The 22119-nt window shown below is 36.4% G+C and overlaps 1 protein-coding gene across 1 annotated transcript in view; it reads right to left on the bottom strand.

The window, feature by feature from the left end:
• MYCBP2 (MYC binding protein 2) overlaps positions 1-22119 on the bottom strand; it is a 175664-nt gene that overhangs the window by 97498 nt on the left and 56047 nt on the right. The window contains exons 18-20 of the mRNA XM_064408498.1: positions 14204-14311; positions 6319-6438; positions 5577-5658 (exon numbers count right to left, since the gene is read on the bottom strand). Coding sequence (XP_064264568.1) covers positions 5577-5658; positions 6319-6438; positions 14204-14311 — 310 coding nt within the window. The remainder of the gene's footprint in view (positions 1-5576; positions 5659-6318; positions 6439-14203; positions 14312-22119) is intronic.

Genomic DNA, 22119 nt, shown 5'->3' with positions numbered 1-22119 from the left:
ACTCTCTCTTCAGTTAAACTCAGGAATTAGCATAGAATGAGAATTATTAATTTAATATATAATTCTAGAATTACAGATGTGTAGATACAGTAACATATAAATGTGTGTATTTTTGTATGAATACAAAATATATTGCAATGAAATGTAGCAATAAAATATGTTCAGAGAACTCTACTTAAGCATTTAAAAAAGTAATTGAAGCCTTACTCCAGTACAGTTACCAGAAGCAATATTGCTACAGCACTCTCAAGATCACTGGCTAGGGAATTATAAAAGAAATAAAGGTCTACTCCTCTCCATCAGCTCCTCTCCCATCAAACTCAGACTCAATAAAGAATAGACTTCTCCAAACTCTTTTCCAAAGAGATATGAAAAGGTCTAATCCATTTGTCTCCCAAATATGGACAGACATAAGAAAATAAACTTTCCATTTCAGTAAAAATGAAGAGGAAAAAAATGACAGGGTTTTCAAGATGCAAAGAAAGAAAACTTGTACTGATGACTTGGAATGCAAACAGCATAAAAGATAAAAAGCATGAGACACTAACATTTTTATTTCAATACCAACAAGGAGAACAGAAACATACAAGACTTTCAATCACATAATGAATGTCTACCTAGATTTAATATTTCCCGTGGAGTTAAAGAATTGTGAATTTGAAGAACAAGTTATTCTCAGATAATTTTATGTTTGGAAACTGGCCTCAGAGTTATACAGAGGATCACAGCACTATGTGAACTTACTTTTAAACACAGCCTTTCAAAAGCAGGGTAATCTAAAATAAGAATAGGTTGTTTTATACTGGAATAGAAAAAAGGCCAGCCCATAGTTACCTACTGATTGTTTAGCAGCTGATGTGCTAAAAGATGGCTCATCTCAAAGTTCTGATTTTGGCTGAATTGCAAGTAAAATAGAAGTCAAGAAAGTATGAGGAAGGTGAAGCGTCATGTTCAGCGAAAAAGAGTAGATGGGAAGATGTGAACATACAAAAATGTGGAACAGAGAAATGCAACATGAAGATAAGTTGATAACCTAAAGAAGGATGAACACAGGTATACAGAAAAAGTATTCTTTGGTGATAAATGTAGCTTTCAGTGGGCGACCAGTGAAGATGGAGGGACTGAAGGGCAGAATAAAATTAAGTAGAGGATATACAACATGACACTCCTATTTAGGCGCTTATCTTGAGCTACAGGCACATAGATTTGGACATCACTATGATTATACACAGAGCATAGTTTAGCAGCACCAATGATGAAATTAAAAAAAAAACCTTTACATTTGTCTCTCATTAACTTTAAGGAAACTCAAAAAGGCATCAAAACATAAATAAAACATAACTAGTAACTAATCCAAAACCATCCCTATTAAAAAGGAAATATTTTTATCATAAGGTTTTTCTTCCTCTTTCTTGAAACTATGGTAGCTGCAGGCATGGCATTATCAATCACATCTTTATTACAAAAAAAACCAAACAACCAAACAAAAAAACCCAGTGAATATTTCACCTTTTAATGCTTAAAGCTAAGCTACTATCACCATAACTATCTTTCTGTTCTTCCAACTGAATCTATCAGCAATGTTATATGAATGCTGTGTTTGATAGCCTCTTGGCAACAGCAGAACAAAATCTAATAAGCAACTAATGCAGAAAGATGAAATACATTACCCTCTTAAATAGCTTTTTCATTATGATCACCCAACTTTTGGAATGGCCAACTACAGTCTCTCAATTCATTTAGAAATGAACAGGAAAAAAAAAAGCAAGATACTTAACTACATCATAAAATAAACATGAATTGCAAAAAACTAGTTTTCACTTCATAAAAAGAAGAGGGATTAAAAAAAAATAGTAGACAGTTTGACTAGTGCACATAGAATTTAAAACCTGTGATACTACTGAGTATTTCCCTATCCCCCTGAAACTCAACACAGGAAAGCTCAGAACAGACACTGGAGAGTCTGAGAGACGCTGGGCAAAGTTTTAACAACAAAAGTTTCTCAAAGAATCAAAGAAAACAAGGACTATTCTTCTGGGATGGAGTGGAAAGACATGCTGGTGTCAAAGTCACAGAACGTTTGGTCAATCACAGAAGACCAACCTCAGCTATAGAGAAATTAACCTGAGATCCCCTGGGAAAAAGTAACAACTGCTGAATAATTGAGCAGATGTACACACATCAGCTAACTCAGGATCCTGAGGAAGGTCCAGATGCACATTCTGGCTGTCCACACAGAAACTCTCTTCCATCCCAAAGGGTAAGTATTTCTCAGAACAATTGTAGTCTTTGAAAATGCATCATGCATGACCTGTTCGAACAATCGCTGTCCGTGGTACTCAGGCAGCCAAGAGCTGCCCGCCAGCTCCCAAAACATGTCACTTGGGGCAGCTGACCGTGGTGCTGCAAACACGGTTCACTGGGAAATGTTGTGTAGTGGGTAAGAGGAAACCAGTAGCAACTTCTGTCCATTGCAAGCAGAGTTGGGCAACTTTTTTACAGAGAAAATGGAGATTTTTGTATTTCAGAAGTGACTCCATTTTAGAGGAAATCTGGTGAAAAGATGTGTACTCCATCACTGGAGCAAAATAATCAGAAAATACACCTAGAAACGTGATCCTAACAAACAGATAATGGAATGCTTTTTTTTTCCCCCCTGGAGTTACTAATAGAAAATTGTCTCTATTCTTTATCTTCAAGTGGAACATAGAAGGTCTGATCAGTTTTGGATTATGTTACTGTTGAACCTTTGGAAGCAAAATCCTATCAAGACCATATCACTTTGGTCATTCCACTTCTGGAGCTTGACTGTCAGGTCATGCACTTGCTACTGGAGTGCTGAAGTCAAGTTTGTACAAAAAAATGCAGACAAATTTTGAACAGTAACAGAAAGATCCTGGAGTTTTAACTTCCAGCTTCTTGAGGGAAGCATCAGCAACAAATACATTTTGCTTACCTGAGCACAATACATGCTATTTGTCACCAAGACTAGATACTGCAAAGCATTTCTTGCTTCCACTGAGTTTGTATTCACCAGCATCTAATTTGAGGAGAATATAAGCACAGACTGACAAATCTTTCATGTAGCTTATCAACATCTGCCACTGTGGATGTTAGAACAAAAAGCCTACACAGGCTAATTTAATGGTTCCAGCTTACTGATAGGGCATGTAATCTACCTCATTCCTGCTGAAGTAGAGGAAGAATTTGTGATGCTTACAGTATTATTTTGGAAGAGTCTACAATCCCCTTAATTAAGGAGCAAGGCATGTCTGAACGGGTGTTCAGAATTTAAAATACTTGAACACTTTCAAGACTTTTAAAAATATAGTCTCATAACTAAATCTTTACACTTCAAGTCAAAAGCCTCTGAAAGGATGCCTTTTTTTCCTGTCCTTTTTTCTCCTCTCTCTGTCCCAGAAATACAGTAGAGTATCAGTTCCTGAATTCAGAAGATGATGCTCTTCCTGAGGTCAATACAGGCAATGTGACACACTGCATGACTGACATACCACTGACCTGGCAGGAGCTGGCCATCTGAGCACCACTGCATCCCAACTGAGGTGGAACTCTGCATAAGGATTCCCTGTTTCCTTCTCTGAATCCCTTACTGTGAGGACAGAGGAGAGATCTCTACTTAAAGCTGGAAAAAGAAGTACATCAATGGAGAAATTATAATTTGAATGATGGTGCTAAATAGAAATATAGTACTACAGCCAGTTCTCATGCATAGGACATACTCCAAATTTCCTCAAGGCTTTTTTCAGACACTTCCTAGGTCTGATGTAGAATGATACAAAGGTCTGTGCCACACCACTGGCACCTCCTCAGCTTCTACTTCTAGTCAAGCACTATCCTTCAGCACAAGAATTTTCATATTCTCCTTTAGGATCTCACTTGGAACTATTACTGGTCTTCATCCAGTTTCTATCTAAATAAGCAACAGATGTAGGGTTTACTACCTGAAATACTGACAAATACAGCCGATATCTGCAGATATCTCTGAACCCTTCTGAAAAGCCAAGTGATTTCATTTAAGTTAGAAATAGGTGACATTAAGTTACCAGTACAAATGACACTGCTATGTGTACCTCTTCAGTTTTGAATACAGAAACTGGCCTTTTACTAACAGCAACTTGAATTGCTAGTTTAAGCCATTGTACCTTGGAACCAATACCCAAGAATTACCAGGACGGAAAAACAAAGCACTTGTCTGCAATATGACTCTATCATAGACAGAAACCCAGACTGCATTCACCAGTGTAATGCAAACAAATGTAGCAGTTCAGAGACTACTATCAGGCACAGCAGCCAATACAAGGCAGTATTTCCAGTATACTTTCTTCCCTCTTCCCCTTTGGCATAGTGAATCCAATGCAAGTTTTAAGATGATGAAGATTTCTTCAGGAACTTGACAAAAGAAAGGGTTTTGAAGTCTCCAAAGAGATTAGGAGGATAGATCTTCAGTAACTTTCACCTGACTGCTACAAGAGAAACAAGAGAACTGAAGACATGTCATGGATGCTCAGTATGCCTTCGATACTGAGCATTACAAAGTCTCAAAGACTCCTACTACAGAAACCTTCATTGTGCGCATTATATGGCATATGTACATGTTCAAAGACCTAAATCACATTTCCTTTTATGGCAGGACAATGTTTTTTTATTTACTTTAATGAAAAGATGTGACTCTAAGCATGAGATACTAAGGGTGAGATTGAGCTTCACATTAAAGGCATCTATATTTAATTATCTGTGCTCTCACTGTAGTCAATGGAGAGCAGGTTTACAGAGCTACTAAGCACACTACAACTAAAGCATGTAATACCTCTCCATGCTCTGGTGATTTCTCTATTTCCACTGACCACAAAGAAAGCACATATCACTCTTCTACCAACACCCAAAACAAGTGACTACAAAATGTAGCTAGCTGAGACCAAAGCTTAGGGACTTCATTTGGGAGACAACTGATGACGAGAAAATGAGACTTCATCATAACTGAATTGAGATTAGCTCAGTTGGTCAGAGCACAGTGCTAGTAATACCAAGGCTGTGGGTTTGATCCTTACACAGGCCATTCACTTAAGAGCTGGACACAATCTTTGTGGGTCCCTGCCAACGCAGAACATTGTGATTCTGTGAATATTCTGTGAACTCTAATCACCGATTTAACAGGAACAAAGGAACAAGTTCATAGATTTACAGTATCATACTATTTCAATTATTGCATATGTAGTATTTTACAGAAATAATGAAATCTTAATGAGGCATCAATGTAATTCTCATAGATGCAGGGAGAATTAAAGAGACAGAAGTCTTTCAAACTATTATCAAAGCAATGCTAATAACTACGCACAGAAAATTTCAAGCATTAAATAACTTATACAGTACAAGAGTGCTGTTATTGCATCAATATTCAGGGGTTATAGGGAGTAAATGCACTACAAGAGCTCTTCAACTTTATTTGGTCTGTATTTGAATTTTCACACTTGCTAACTATAGAGAGTCAGAAATTTAGCCATTTCTTATGCAACAGTACAGTAATACACAATCACATCCTTTGATTACCAGCTTACCTGGAATTAACATCACCATGTCCAAGCTGACCATGCTGCCCATATCCAAATGTGTAAACATCACCATTTTCCATCAAAACCACTGAAAAACAACAAAATATTTAGCTGACATACACACATGACATGGCACTGCACCAGTCCTAGTTACCCTTCTGAGTAGCAGTTTATGATTCCCAAGTGATCCAGATCAGATTCCACAACCCATAACAATGAGCAGGAGTACGCAGATGTAGAGGTCTGCAGGAGTAGAGCTCTGCCATGCAGATGTTTTAAATTGACTCCAAAATTGCTTACAAGCTCTGATGTTACTCAGTATATGATACTTATAGCCCTTTTCACTACTGAAGGACAGTGAGGTGCCTTTCATTGCTGGAATAAGGGAGGTGATGTGAGGATTTGGGTGGAGATCTTACTTTAGCCTGTAATAAAATGGCATAAAATATGTCAGGGAAAGTTTAGGCTGGCTATTGGGAAAAGTTTCTTCATCCAGAGGGTAGCTGGACACAGCAATAAGCTCCACAGGGAAGTGGTCACAGAAGCCTGACAGTTCAGGAAGTGTTTGGACAATACTCTTAGGCACATGGTGTGATTCTTTGAGACAAAATGACCCTGCCATGTTTTCAACTTTTAGCATGTCTGCATACATCCATTTTAAAAATTGAACACAAAGCAGTGAAGACATATAGGACAACTTTAAAAAAAATCCCTCTATTACAATTAACATTGATTTATTTGTTTTTACCTGAATGGTGAAATCCACAACTGACTTGTACAGCTCGCAGCTCACAGTCAAAGCGGACAGCCCCTGGTGGATATGTTGTGATTTTGCTGGCATCCTTCTCACCTCTTTCTCCACTTCCATCTATAAATAAGACTTAAAATTATATACTATGCATTCTAATAAAGTTATATCAGAAGAATGAACAGAACAAGTAACTCCCCACTCCACCACTTGTAAGGTAGAAGAAAGAACTCACAGAGCAGCAAAAGAGCTCAAAATGCAGTATCAAAGCAGATGTGAAAGATGAAGAAACTCTATTTTTAAACAATGTTCTATAAAGGTACACATTGGAAAAGATCCTCCAAAGCAGAAACTTCCCAATGAGCAGACAAAAAGAACCGGCAAAACAGAAAATGCAAACTTCAGAACCTTTGCTTAAAAGCCATCACTTTCATTTTTCAGGAAGGTAGCATTAGTAAGTAGGCAACACTGTAGTTAAACTTAACAGGCATAGCCTAGTCTACCATTTCCAGCTACTACTCTTTAAGGAGTCTCCTTGACTCCAACTCAGCCAGGGAGCCCCTGTTTTAAGTAGGTGACAATTACTTACACAGCTCATTTCTAACAACCAGACAACTCATCAAGAGCATGTCTGTTTCCTGTCCACTTCCATGCATTTTTAGACAACATTTCTGTGATTTCTTTTAGTAAGCATGTATGAGTTTAGTAAGTATGAAATGCATTATTGATTCCTAAAGTCAAACTGCCTTCACATTGGACAAAAGCACTGAAGTGTAAAGTGTTATTTCTAAATTTCTTGCAAGCTACCATCTTCTCCAGAAATCAGAATGTTTCCATCTTCTGTTAAACTACAGTCACTCTACCTAGCACAGAGAAATTACAGAAATACATGAAGCGAGAAATAACTGCACATAGAAGACTGCACATTCTGTGGTAAGCCTGAGTATTGCTCTATTAACAAAAAACTGATACAGGGAAACAGTTGCTTCTCAAAGAATTCAAGGTATTGTTAAATTTAGATATCTACTTAGAATTTCAACATGTTTTCCGGAATAATCATCAGTGGAAGTCTGAACTTCAAGACTTCACATTATTCCCTCTCTGAAGCATAGTAATTAGACTTACAAAATTTTTTAATATAATTCTGCTTTTATACATATTGCTCAAATTTTTCTTTTCATTACAGAGCAACTGTTAATACAGTAATGTCATTTCACACTTTCATTACATGCCAGTTTTTAAAAATCTTACTGTTTAAAGAATAAAGCTATTTTCTAGTGATTATTTGAGTATAGAAATTACATTAATCTGCAAATAGTTCACATCTGTAAAGAACAGTGAGTACAGGTACTAATGGTTCTGAAGAATTAGGCTTAAAAGCACAGGTAAAGTATCCCTTTGAAACATGCACTACACGCTGGATACGTGTGAAATGGAGACGTGGTTAAAAAAATCTGTCTCTCAGAATTGCCATGACATTTTTGAGGTTGTGTACTACCAGACTACACACAAATTAGAAGAAGTCTCTGAAGGTCTGTGTGCAGGTTTTTTTTGATTGGTAACAAAAGCAAACATAAGAAGACAGAATCATCATTGAACAACAACCCCCTCAAAATTACAGCTTTTCTCTTAAATTCCTTAAATTCTGTCTAAAGCAGCTCACAGTATTTTAGTCAAGTTTTACTACGTCTGAAATACAGCACCTTTGAACTTTTTATGCCTACTTTTGCATTGAACTATTATGTGCCAAAGTAAACCAGGAGTGGTTCTGGCAGCTGATATTGCCACCAAAATTATTTATTCAGCAAGCAGTTTGCTTACTGCTTCCCCATTTCATACAAGCTTTTCAGACAGGAGCAGAAAAACAGCTGACTATTCTGGAAGTCTATCTGTGGCCCCTGTATCTACTCCTCCCTCAGACACTGATGAATAATAAAAAATATGAGCTCCCTCACTTGAATAATCATCTGTCAGAAATATACATGTCCAGTAAGAATGTGTCCTGCATGCACTTCCAATGGAACACACTGGGCATACAGCAACCATGTCACTTATGCAGTCACATTAGCAAATGGTAGCAGCAGGTGTCTTCTGGTCACATAACAGCAGAGCATCAAGTGATCTGCAGAAACTTAAAGGCACATGTGCATTTCTGCCTCACTCTAAGAAAAACATTCTGGCTTAAAAACCACTAATAAAAAGTTGGGATTCCTGTTATCTCAGCTGATAAATGTGATACTACCATTAAATAAAACTTGATTCTAGATATAGCCTCATTTTCTCCAAAGTTGTAAATCAAAGGATAACACAGTACTTCCCTTGAGAAAATACTAAATATTAGTGTGCAAGATGCAGAGACAAGTACCTTCACACGAAACAAGTTTTGCAATTACGTATCTGAGAAATAAATTTATTTTAAAGGATAAAGTTTTACAAAGTTGGCGCTTTCAATTTCCAAAGCCAACTTCTCAAAGCCTCTAAGAAGGCAGGAATAGAAGCAACTATCTTTCATACATATCTTACTTTGCTCAAGTGTGAAATTTTTTGACTGAAAATGGAATTCCTGTCATCCTTCTTTGCATGGGTAGTAACTGTCTCAAGAGTTTTGAACTGTTTGGATCTTCAAAACTTGATAAGCACTTGATAATTTATCTGTGGTGCAACAAACTCCCTGCAACTAAAACAGCTAGTTTTGTTTAGGAAAAAAAACCCAGGTGTTTTGACAAAATACACAAAGCCAAATAGGATATCATTATATCATTGCTTACTTTTAGAGCAATATTTCTGGACTACAGTGTTTATCTGTTACTCCATTACATGGCCAATATATATCATATTTTTCCAGCAGCACTGGCTAAGAGAACTTACACTTAGAGATAAGGTTGCAAATAAATTGGGTCAACCTCTTTCCTTCCATTACTTTCAAACAGTCAAAGTTTTTTAAAAAAATGTGAGTCAAAAGTGGATGCTGAAAGTTTATTTGCATGTCTCAAGGAATAACTAACTAGGGAGATACACATTTGTTTTCGTTCAAACAATTGTGCATTTTTTCATGCCATTAAAAGCAATATCAAAATAACTGCTCCTGAAAGGGAAGCATAAAAAGCCTACTGAAGCAGAGACTCTTCTTGTTGTATGCACTGGAACCTTTAAGCAGAGCCAAATTAGTACCTCCAGTGTTATCCAACGGCAGCACCACTGAACAGCACCTTTGACTCCATCTCTCTGAGAGAGAAAAAAACCCCAAGGAAAAGTACTTTCTGCTGTCAACACAGAGGGGTGTGCTCCATGAACAACATCACAATGATGGGTTTTCATCTCTGATATCTCAAAGTTGGGGAAGGAAAAAGTGAGAACTGCAAATATAACCAACCAATCCCCACTACCACTCAGAAAATTCTTAGACTATTTTCCTCCACCATTAAATGTGCTTAGAAGTTTTCTTGGCTCATATTGCTGCCACAAAAACCACTGCTTTCCAGGAACAAAGGTAAAGCTCATTCAGACTCAATAGCAAGTGAAGTAATAACTTTTAAATGAGACCTCTTCTGGCAATAATCCCAAACCCAGTATCGTTACAGAAAGATATGGTAGACCCTTGCTTGGCCCAGACCAGAGAAAAAGCATTTTGTTAGTGTTCTCCAAAAGCAAGGGTGATGATATTCCATTTCTCACCATCCATCTTGGGAGGACTTCATAGATGTTAAATACCACACAGATGAAAAGCATTAATGGAATATGACTGTATATTAAAAATTCTTACATTGACTGTCTCTTCAGACCACATCACATGCCAACAAATCTTGGTTCTGTTCAGCAGCAATCACCCAAATAAAGCATATTGGTCAAGTTACTATTTAGTCTTGGTGATGTCCAACTCTCACAGGCTATTCTGAGTGCTGTAATTTACAGACTTTATAGACAACATCACTTTAACTAATCAGCCTGTGCCTGCAGCTTCTTGGCTGTCTACCCCAGGCTGCAGCTGAAATATCTGTAACCGATTTTATAGCTTCAGTGCAGGGGGAAAAGGAATATACACTGGCTGTGAAAAATCATCCATCCTATGAGGGAAGCACAAAACTAAGTCTGTTGGATTCTTTAGAGGTTGCTACAGAACTCACATGAGCTTATAGGTGAAATATGATACGCAGAGTCACAAGTGTATAACATGTACAATGAAATGATAACAAACTCACATTCTAGTCATAAACTCAGTCTTAAATGTAGGTTTTTCATTGTCAGCTGTCTCACTCCAATGAATGCTTCAAACTACTCTGCCCTTCACATGGAATCTTAGCCAAAAAAGTAAATTTCCAAGTTTTCTTGAACATCTGGTAGTTCTGTCTGTGTTTGCAAAATGGTCAACCTCTATGTTGTTCCATCCATGCAGGTTCAGCTTCATCTAGTCTTAGTCGTTTTGAGAGTATGTGTTTCATATTCCTTAGAATGTTTACCACTACTTCCAAATACAGGAAAAAGGTGGCATTCAAACTGCTGAATCTTAGCTGACTCAAGAAGCTTACTTTGTTTTTTATTTCTACTTAGTTCATTTCTGCATTTGAGAAAATTTTACAGACTTTCATTAATCCTCTTGATGCCTTAAGTTTTAGTTTTCATAATTTCCAGATTCTGTACTGCATTAGTATATAACTCTGGACTTCATATAAAGTGTTAGCAAGTTCTCTTCACAGTTCAGTTAGACAAAATGATCCTTTTCCAGTCTAAGAACCAAGGACACTGTTGCAGTTTCAGGCCCAAAAAGTATAAACAGCAGCGAACTGAGGAGAGCAAACTGGGAGGATGGGACTTCACTACCTGAAGCTGAAATTGGACAATTAACCCCAATATGGAAATGGACCAGAACTTGTTAAAGTGTGAAAACTCATGACTCAAGAGTTCATCTTGAGTGGAGGCACAGCTGGGTTTTTGTATTGCCCAAGGTGTATCCCTTGAAGGCCTTTTCAATAAATACCTACTTTATTCCTTTAACACTGTCTAGCCTCTATTCTAGGTATCCTCTCTAGGCATCACTTGTTACTAAGATGCTCAGTTATGGGAATCCACAGGGATTGGAAATGTAGACTGGACTTCATTAAAGAATAAGGATGAAGCACAAGCTCATTTTTATTCTTAGTGCCAAACCATTCCATGAATACCAAAAATGTCATACCTAATCCCTTCTATTAATAATTGTGGAAGACACAGAAAACATTGATCAGGAAGAGTATGCTTAATTATTCAGTTTTTTGCAGTAACAATGTTCTTGATATGCAGACCCTATAAATGTGAAAAGAGTAAATGACAATGGCAAGATTTCTAAAAAAACCTGTTGTTTCAATGAAACTGAAAGAGTTTTCAACTGGGCAACCAAATAGAAAAATTCCACAAGTGACACACATGTAGGTTATTATGAAAAAATTCTTTATTCTGAGGGTGATGAAGCACTGCAACATGTTGCTCAGAGAAACAGAGGATGACCCACACTTGGAAGTGTTCTAGGCAAAGCTGGATGGGGCTTTGAGCAACCTGATCTAATGGAAGGTGTCCCAGTCCATGTCAAGAAGGTTGGGACTGGATGATCTTTAAAGTCCCTTCCAATCCAAACCATTCCAGGACTCCATGGTTTGACAATAGGTACAATTACATATCAAATACACTTTTTATATTAGACAATAATTGTCTGAAGAAGTCCTGAGGAAGCTGTCCACATTCAAGTTCAAATATCATTATCAAGAGAAGTTCTGCAGCTGCAAGCAGAGAAGGGGCAACCAGCAAGTTTAGTACCGGCCTTATCAGTATTACCAGCTGAACTAAACACTCCTTGCCCAAAGATCTCTAAGGTCTGATTGGTGTGAAGAAGACTATTATAGCAGAAACATCTGAAAGAAGGAGGACAGTCTGGAAAGCATCACATTCAAAAATAAAATAATTTGCTGATTTCAATGTGATAATGTCCTTTTATCTCTGCTCTACTATTGTTTTTACATTCTTCCTCAAGAAGAGAGGCATGCCTTCTAAGACAAAAAATATACATTATCTTCTTCACACCTTGCCTGTTACTTGGATAACAACCCACTTCACCAGTTTTCCTTTTCCCTTTGGAATTTCTTTGAGAAGTTAAGGGGTATTTCTAGTTCCTAGCTGAATTTACGGCTGTCTTTTTAAAGTCAGTCTTCTGAGGCAGAGATGGGTCTAAAAAGTTTACTTGAAAACCTCCTTATCTGTTTACCATAAGACACAAAGAACTAAAATAAACTGAGTATTTCCTTCCATATAGCCTTCCTTAAAGAAAAAGAAATGTTCAGTTCTATAGGGCATATCTGACCAAAGTCTTCCAGCACAACACAGACCTTTATACTATCTTACAGCTCCAAGAGGCAACATAAACCTCAAACTGACACGAATGAATACACCTCTTGTAAGGAGATACTGGATCTGAAATGAGTTCCAACAACTAACACATGCCAAAAAACACAGATGGAGTCAGGACAAGCATGCTTCTTTATGGACTTGCCTGTGGAGTCAAGGGTTTGCAATACAACTAGTAGTAGCATGCAGCTCAAGAATAATAGCCATCAGCAAATTGTCACTCACATAACAAAACTTAAATTCAGTATGTGCTCTTTCAGCAGGCAACCTCTCTGGTGAGGTTATGATAGGTTATTCTACTAAGTCCATCCAGACTTAAAGCTCAGACAATATGCCTTCCAAAGACTGAATGTTATGCAGATTTAAAGTAACAGATTTTGCTTTCATTTCCATAAAGTAAACTTAAGATTTCACAATCCAGTATGTTCATAACTCAGTAAGCCCATCACCCACATACACTGAAACTTTATCCCATAAGGCTTCAAACTGATATTCGGTTTGTTTGCACACATGCCAAATAAAATCAGTAACTTCCACTAATTCAACTGAAATGCCATACTAACTCTTTTTAATATTTAGGTATTTTTTAGAAAAGAGCTGAAACATACTGACCATTTTTAGGAGCTTCCTACTTGGACCAGGTCTCTAACCTCCATGTGACATATTTATCTTGTCTATATAAACAATGCATGTAAAGGCACATCAATACATAGATATATACAAACTACAATCAGATTTGAGACAGCTCAACTTCAGTAAGTTCAGTTAGTAATATACTACTACTTTCTAAGAAACACGTAAGTCATTTATATCTGAACAAACGGTATGCTTTGAAATTGAAGATACAAGAAACTGGCTTGCCAGACATACAAAAATGTCTGAAATACCAAGACGCCTCCACAGCTGTACTCTATAAAACCATTTAACTCAAGAATATTGCAGAGAAAAGTGTGTATTTTGATTTGTATTCTCCCCATTCAAAGTTACCAAAAAGTAATGTTTACATTATTTCAAATAGTTCACTCATAAAAAGGGCTTGTTGAAAGGCAATATACCTATGAGAAGATTTAGGCCAGAATTATCAAGCCTGGGACTGATATGTTTAAGTAAACACCCCAAATACAAAACACAAAGGAAAAAAACCACAAATGCAGTGCAACAATCTTGAGTCACTCTAACATGTTACGTTTCCTACAGTTAAAGATAAAGAAAAAATAAAAATAAAGAACCTTAAGAATGAGACAGCATTAGAAGTGACAGAAGACACACAAAGACAAAGGATATTTCACCAAAAAAAAGGGGAAAGATGATGTGGACTAATGAACATTTACACGTCTAAAGAAAGGTCAACATTTAAATGCGTTTTCTTTCTCCTCAGGTAACAAGATACTAACAGGAAGAAAAGGCAGAACTCATTTTGTGCAGTTCTTTGAAAAGACAGATGCAGCATCTGGAAGAAGTGACTGGGAGGCTGGGCTTATTTCCACCCTAGTCAATAAGGAAGACCAAATACCTTTGTGCTTGTCCCGTTTATGCTTTAGCGGTGCTGGAGAGAGTCTGATTCTGGCTAGAGCCTGTTCTCGATGGTTCATAAAAATAGGACCAGGAATTACAAGGGGGCCTGAGGAGAAACATTTTGCACATGCATAGGAAAGCTCACAAAATGGAAACAGTGTGTTAAACAAAATTCAAATTAAAAGCAATGAAAAAACCAAAAAGAATAATAATTATTAAACTTGTTTTCTTAAATTCAAAAGACCTTAAAATATAAGAAAGTTGTCATTTCTGGATAACTTCTGTGAAAAACCAATAAACATTCCATAGTGATATTTTTACCTGAATTTCTAAGTATGCAACTGTACTGCAAGCAATGGAAATATAACATATACTAGAATAAAATCTGATACCAAATACCCATTATTGCCTTTAAAAGATAAAAAGAATAATTATCATGCCTTAAATTCTACAATATAACACTCAAAATACTGATTTGGAACAAGATCATAATATAAATACTAAATTTAAAAACCACCCTCATAAACTTGTTTGCAGTTACTATATTTAAGATGCAGAGTTACAACTTTTAAAGAAAAAGTTCCATGTTTCAGGAAGAAAGTTATTCACATCATATGACTCTTATCTACTTAGTAATTCTGAAATCCATTTATTTTGAAAATATTTTTCAATCTATTTAAAGGTCTTCAATAGAAGATTTGCTTTAAAGAAAGCAATGATACATGCATTTAAATTTTTTTTCCAGATTGCTTTTCCTTTTTAAAAATCTAGACTTAGGCAGTGAGGTACTATGCCTAATTGAGGCTGAGTATAAGCAGGTAATGGACAAGCAATTTCTTTCTTAAATCTGTATTTCTCCTGTTTCATAGGTTAAGCATGTCACCATGAATTTTTTGGACGCTTCTTGTCCTTTCAGAAGTCTCATATTCAATGGAAACCATGAATCAGAAGCAACTAATTCTGCCAAGTGACACTCAGTTCCACAGGTTCCCAAATCCAGCCCCTCCACAAACAGTAAACAAAAGTACCCCAAAATCAGGCTGTTGTGTTACAAACCCCTTATGCAAAACTTAGAATGCAAATATTCCTCTTTTTTCTGCAAATTCATTGATACTCTCATTCCTCAGCTGAACTTTATTAAGAAGACAGTGTAGGTTAACTTTTAATAAATGCCCATTGCCTCAGGTTTTCTGCTGTCAACTTTACACCATCACCTCCTTCACTAATACTAAACAGCATGGATACACATCTAAGCAAAAGTTAGGCCAAATCTACATAGCTTAAGAACTTTCAGATGAAGAAACTCTCTTCATAGAGAAAAGCTTCCAAATTTTAGCATTCACTTAAAAAAACAAAATGAAAAATGCTTTAAAAATACACTACTGCCTAGCTTAGACGTCAACATGTGTTAGGGAATATAATGGCCCAAAACCTCCTCAGTCATGTTGTTTCTGCAGACAGCACAGAATTTTTATTTTTGTTCTATTGTATTCACTTGGACTCTATCACAAAACAGATCCTCTTACTAATTCAAAGCTCCTTCTCCTAATCAAGGATCATCATTTGCTTTTGATTTACTTTCATCTTGCAGATTCTTCCTTCAATTGTCTTGCTGTTGTGCTCCCCCTTTTCAGTCTCCTCTTGAATTCAAACTTCCATTTAACAGAAAGATTTTTGGTAAACATTACTTTATGCCAAACCACTTGCTGTGTTTAATATTCTACTTTCCAGAGTTTTGACTTACACAAAAAATTACATCACATTTTGCTTCCTACCAAGTGAGGTGATATAGTGAGGAGTATCCTGAGGCACACCAGGAAAAGGTAAAAAGGGCAAGAGATGAATGACAAGCAGATTATGAAAGCTAAAAATGTCTGAAGGACAAATGATACAGAGGAAAGGTGAATGAAGAACATGAGAAAATAAGGCAAAAGTAGTGAGACTTACTGGAAAGTTTCTAATGAAATTAAAATCTGAAAAAATAGAGAATGGACAGGACAACACAACACAAGGTAAAGTCAGATCAGCCAAGTTGCAAAAAGAGATCCAAGGACTACAAAGAGTGTGGCTTGAAGAGTGTAGATCTAAAGCATTTGTAGGTGGTTGACTGATCTCTAGATAACTTAGGCAAACATTGTGAAGCTCCAAAACATGCTTGCACAACAGTGCAGGGAACAAGATACAGCTCTGAAGGCAGCCTTTGGCATTTCAGTGCGAAGAACAAAGACAACAAAAGAGAGTATCAGGAGGACAGAAGGAAGTCAAGTACAGTAGGGTGAGCAAAAGAACTAAAGGAGATTTGTAAGACAGAGGATGTTTAGTAAGCATAAGAAGCTGCCAGCTCCAGCATGGCCCTAGCAGACACCTGCCATTAGTTTCCAAGCTACTCATCTGAATCACACTCTCCTACTCAACATGACAAATCTGTAACAATCTAACCTTCCGACCAATGCAGGATTTATCTTCACTTCTGGATATTCCTACATACTATACATTTACCATTGTGTAAAAGACCTTGAATCAAAAATAAACTTAAATGCAACAGATTGCCTCTTCATAGTAACTTCTAACCAAATCCATGTAACATGTCTGTTATATTTGGCTCTTTGTGCATGCTAAATCTGTAAAATGATCATAATAGAATAGGAAAGTACAAACATGAAATAAAAATCTACATTTTGATTGTATTGTGATGTCTGCCCCCTTGGTCATATGCTGGAAAGGTGAAAAACACCTGCCTCTCCCACCAAATAACACAGGCAACAAAACACTACAACAATTCATGGAGACCATGAATTGTTTTCTGCTCATATCTGAGGTCGCCTGAACGAAGGGAGCAAAATTTTCCACTAAGAATATTTTGGTGGAACAACCCAGTCATGCATTAAATACTTCCTTTAATTTGTTAAAAAATGCCTGCTGAGTATTATTTGGAAAACTGCTTCAGAAGCCTCTAAGATAGATCTGCATGGGGAATGACAACCTATTACTAGTCTCTACTTTAGAAGATCAAGTGACAGAGATAAGCAAAGAGGAGTCACTGGTAGACTACAGAGCTATTTTAAACCAGTCACCATATGATGCAAAATGACATTCACTCTCTCCCTTCACAGCTGAGCTGAGACGCTGAACAGCCCCAGTTGAAATGTCAAGACTAGCTTTCTCTTCTTGGTCCAGACTTTCCAAAATGGACATTGTTTTGCAGGAAATTCAAAGCATTAAAAGTATATTTAACCACAGAAATAAGTTAATTTTCTCCAAATAGCATGCCTTTATTAAGTAATGCACTGGACTTCAGAAAAATGTACACAATTATTTCATTCTACACGCACTTAACATGCTTTGGCATTCTTGGTCATCTAGGCTCTTGGACACAACTATGTAGGAGTTTAATGTTTCATTTTATATAACACATACTTTGATTTCTCCTAATACCTCACCCTAAACAAATGCTATTTGGCAAGCTGTGATTGCAGGAGACTGAAATCAATTATCTCAAATGCTGACTTCTGCCCCAGTGCACTGAACACAGCAGGCTACCTGAAAAAATAGTACATGACGACACATACATACAGAAAAGCAGTATAAATTCAGGTTGCAGAGCTAAGTGCTAGGTTGGATCACACCCTCTGTTGTAAAAACCTATTTTTAGCTTCTTGAAATAGAGCAAGCAATTTCTGGGGGGGGTATTTTTGTTGGTTTTTTTAGTAATAAAACAGGAAGCTAAAACCCTAATATAGAAAATTAGGCATCCTAATAGGTCAACAGGTTGCAAATTTTGAGAAAAATACTTCAGAAAATGGAATTAGAGACAAATGCTTCACTTCAGTTCCACTAGAAGCGTAAAACTTTATAGTGAGATAATGCCACACCTACAAAGCCTTAAAGGAAACAAAATTTAACATTCTTATGAGGCAGGGCTAATAATTATGGTGCACATAAAAAAAAAATCTATATTTTTCCAACTATGACTAGCAATTTATCATTAAGGCAAAAACACTCATGGAGAATGTCATGTGCAGGCACTAATGTTAATTGCAGCTTGCTTCTTTTGTTCAAAACACTGAAAATAAAGACAAGATACATGTCTCTCCCTGTAGTCTTAAAGCAACATTTAAATTGTACAAATCGGGTGTGGAAGAAAAATTAAGGCCTTTTAAAGGGGAAAAAGAGACGCACACCAGCCAACACAAGCATGAAGGGAAATGTGGGAATAATAAAGAGAATGAGATGGAAGTATGGTTTATGATAATCTTAATTTTGATCCTTTCCCCCTTCTGAATACTTGACTTCATATGTATTGTTAAAAAAATATAAAATATTCATTTCCACATATAAATACATGAAGTAACTTAAAAGAGCAAATATTAACCAGAACTGTGTCGTGGTGTCTACTACAAATCTGATTTCCGAAACTATAATATAAATATTTTTACTCTAAACATCATTTTTAATAACAACAGTTAGCTTTCAGAAAGGAATCACAGACACAAGTGCAACAATTTAACTTCACAGAACCATACCTGATGGTCATTAGGGGCAAAAACCTACAGCTTTCCTTGAAAGCATGCTTAAAAAGTCATGTGTGAGTTTCAAGTGAAAAGGTAACAATTGCTTTTGGTTTGCTTAAAGAACATTGAAACAAAAGTGGTTTTGGTTTGCTTAAAAAAACATTGAAACAAAAGTAATCCTGAAAGCATCAAAATAAACATTTAATTAAAACCATAAAAAGAAGCAGCACAATTATTTGCTAAGTAATATTGCACTTAATATTGCACTAGTACAGATAGTTCTACTGCGTATTTTGGTATATGTTGAGCAATGAACAGACAAAGGGATTCCAAGCTCAGAGTGGCTTGTGCAGACGTTAAAAAGATTTGTATGATACTTAGCCTACCATGATAAAACTAATCACTGAAGTAACTAAATCACACTTCAGGAAAATGAAAAAATGCCCAAATCTAGGAAGCCTCAGATTATATTGTCTTAAAACAGAGCTGCTTGGACTAAAATTAATCAATTTTCTATGGGTTCTTTGTTGTTGCAAGTAGGATAAGACTGATGAAAATTAATTTTCCTTTTCTGTAGGGGCATCAAAAGCTAAACCTTGCTTAATTACACACCAAATCTGCATCTCAGTAATGATCATTTAGAGGTTTTTACAGCATAGGCTGAGAAAGAGCAGTAGTGAAATACCAGTGAATCCTGAGACCACTTATTATCGCTGTATTGAGAACCACTGAGAACAATGTCTGTGTTTTTTAGCTTATTAAATATAGTTTAAAAAGCTATTTTAACGTTCTCATTGCCCTCTGAAAAAATACCCCAGAATTATCTCAAATGATAAATTTAAATTGACTATTCCAACTTCTATTACTGCAAATACCAATTTGAAAAAGTAAAAAGTGTCATGAACAGCTTTCAAGATTAGCTCTCTCAGAAAATGCTAGTCTTAGGTTCATTACATGAATTGCACATGTGGCCCACAGATTTCTGTAATCCATTAAGGCAATTTAATGCCCCCATGATGAAAAAAATAGTATCACAGGAAAGAAAAAATAATTAACCGTGTTCTGAACATTCTAACATACAAAACTTCCTCACTGCCACAGAAAATAATGAAGTGCAACTGTTTCCATATTCATCTCACTATTCTCATCAAGCCTCAAACCAGCTTGAAAAACAAAAACCACTTCACCATATGGAAAATCAGCTCCTTCACTTCTCACCAGAGACAGTGAAGAGCTGAGATAATTCCATCACTAATTATGTTGAGATATTATGATGTAGCACAGACACAGTGATGAATACAGCTGGCTTTATTTCTCAGAAGGTCATACACCAACTCAAAAATGTAGAATTGATTTTGAGCCCTCTTCATTGCTTATCAGAGTCACTTGTGTGCAGAAAAAAGCAAAGAACAATAATAAATATTATGGAACTTACAAATTTTTAAAATAATTGATTATCCCTAACAAACAACTTTTTACCCACTATTAATTTAAAGGATCTATAATTTTTCCGCCAAAACAGAATTTCTTTCTTGAATACAGCAACAGAAATAACTGATTCAAAACATAAAAATTATTAGCTGGTTACAACTCCATCACAAACTATAGTTTGTGACTCATTTCAATGTAAGAAACAAAGAAATCTTCAGCATAAGCACTTAAAATTCCTGAAGTTACTCAGTGTGCTGTTGCTGAGCAGCTTGTATACAGGTCCCTTACACCAGAGGCAGGCTACTTGGATCATGTGTAGAATTGATTTAATTGCTTGTGGAACTAACATTGAACCAGGTCATTAATATTGAAGCTATTAACAACTACTACCCAGAACATTCAAATTCAGAGTTAGCATTTTCAGATAAATGCAAATAAAGAAGAGCATTCTTCTTCAACACAAGAGACCACAAGTGATCTTGTGAAGAAATTAAACAATTCTCACACCTAAAGACATGACTATCACTTTTGCTCTTAATTTAAGTGGACCCCAAGAACATATTTTCATATCACAAGTCACTCTAACAGGACTAAATCTGGAGCTTTGAAAGAAGCACAGACAATTAGACAGCTTAAAAATCAGTGTAATCGCAGCACTTGTGCTCTTACACTTCTTTCCTAAACCTAAGTCCTATTTCAATGCTTTTGGGTGAGCGGATTCTTTGTGATTTTTTTTATTTGTATGATTGTTTTAGGAATGAAATATTCCTGTATTTTTAAAGCTTTTCTCTTGTTTACAAGACATTCAAGATTTACTGAAAATAATTGTATTGAATAAAGGTCACCAACAGGAACTTAAAAGTTTGCAGCTACATTCAGTGATGAATCCTGTTCTTGACCACCATAAACTATGCATGTTTTTTTCTTTATAAAAGAACAAAAGACACACATTAACACTAAATAATCCAGAAATCAGAATCCTGACAAAATAAACACTGTGTACCTTTAAGGAAAGGCCCTAAAGAGCTGGTCCAGCCTTTAACTGACTAAGCACCGTTTTCAGAAAATTGAAAGGTTGAACATTCTCTCTGAATCTCCAAATAGCTATTTCATTAGCATGGATTTGTTCAGCTTCATATGCACAAATACTAAAACTCTTGGGAAAACTAAGCAACAAGTAACCTGCCTGTTCTTTTAACATTGTTATAACTACATTTTATCAGACTGCAAAGAAAAACACTTTGCACAAAAAATCTAATAGATTATTTAAATGTTCTTGTTCCCTCTTATGAAAAGAGTAGCGTCATAAGAGTTGTCAAAAATGGTGCTACTCTTTGCACCAACTCATTAACAAAAAACTTCAGCAATTGGATGGAGAAGCAAAAAAGCTCTTTAATCTGATTATGCAAATAAAGATTGATTATCAAATCAAATATTCATACCTGATTATATAAAACAAGATCTCTAAGTATTTGTGAAACACCATTCCCAGCTTTATCTCAAGAAGTCATTCTGACCCAAAACAGGAGACTAATCTCCGTCCCTTCCAGACTGGCATACCCACTACCTCCCACAGACAGCCACACCGGTATTCTTTAGATACAGAATGTAACACAAATGTGTGCAACAAGCTGGATAACAGTACATTTTTAGCTACAGTCCCTATACAGAATCACAGGATCAACTAGGCTGGAAAAGACCTTGGAGACCAGCCCAACCCATGATCAAACACTCCCATGTCAACTACAGCATGGTACTAAGTACCACATCCAGTCTTTAAACACTTCCAGGGATAGTGACTCCACACCTCCCTGGGCAGCCCATTCCAATTCCTAATCACCCTTTCTGTGAAAAAATTCTTCCGAATGTCCAGCCTAAACCTCTCCTAGTGCAGGCATAAGACTGTGTTCTCCTGTACTGCCACTGGTTGCCTGGGCCTACAACCTCCTGCCACCCATACACCTATGAAACC

Source organism: Passer domesticus, chromosome 2, assembly GCF_036417665.1.
Source record: "Passer domesticus isolate bPasDom1 chromosome 2, bPasDom1.hap1, whole genome shotgun sequence".
NCBI lineage: Eukaryota > Metazoa > Chordata > Aves > Passeriformes > Passeridae > Passer > Passer domesticus.
Note: the sequence above shows the minus strand (reverse complement) of the source record. Positions and strands in the feature narration are given on the sequence as shown.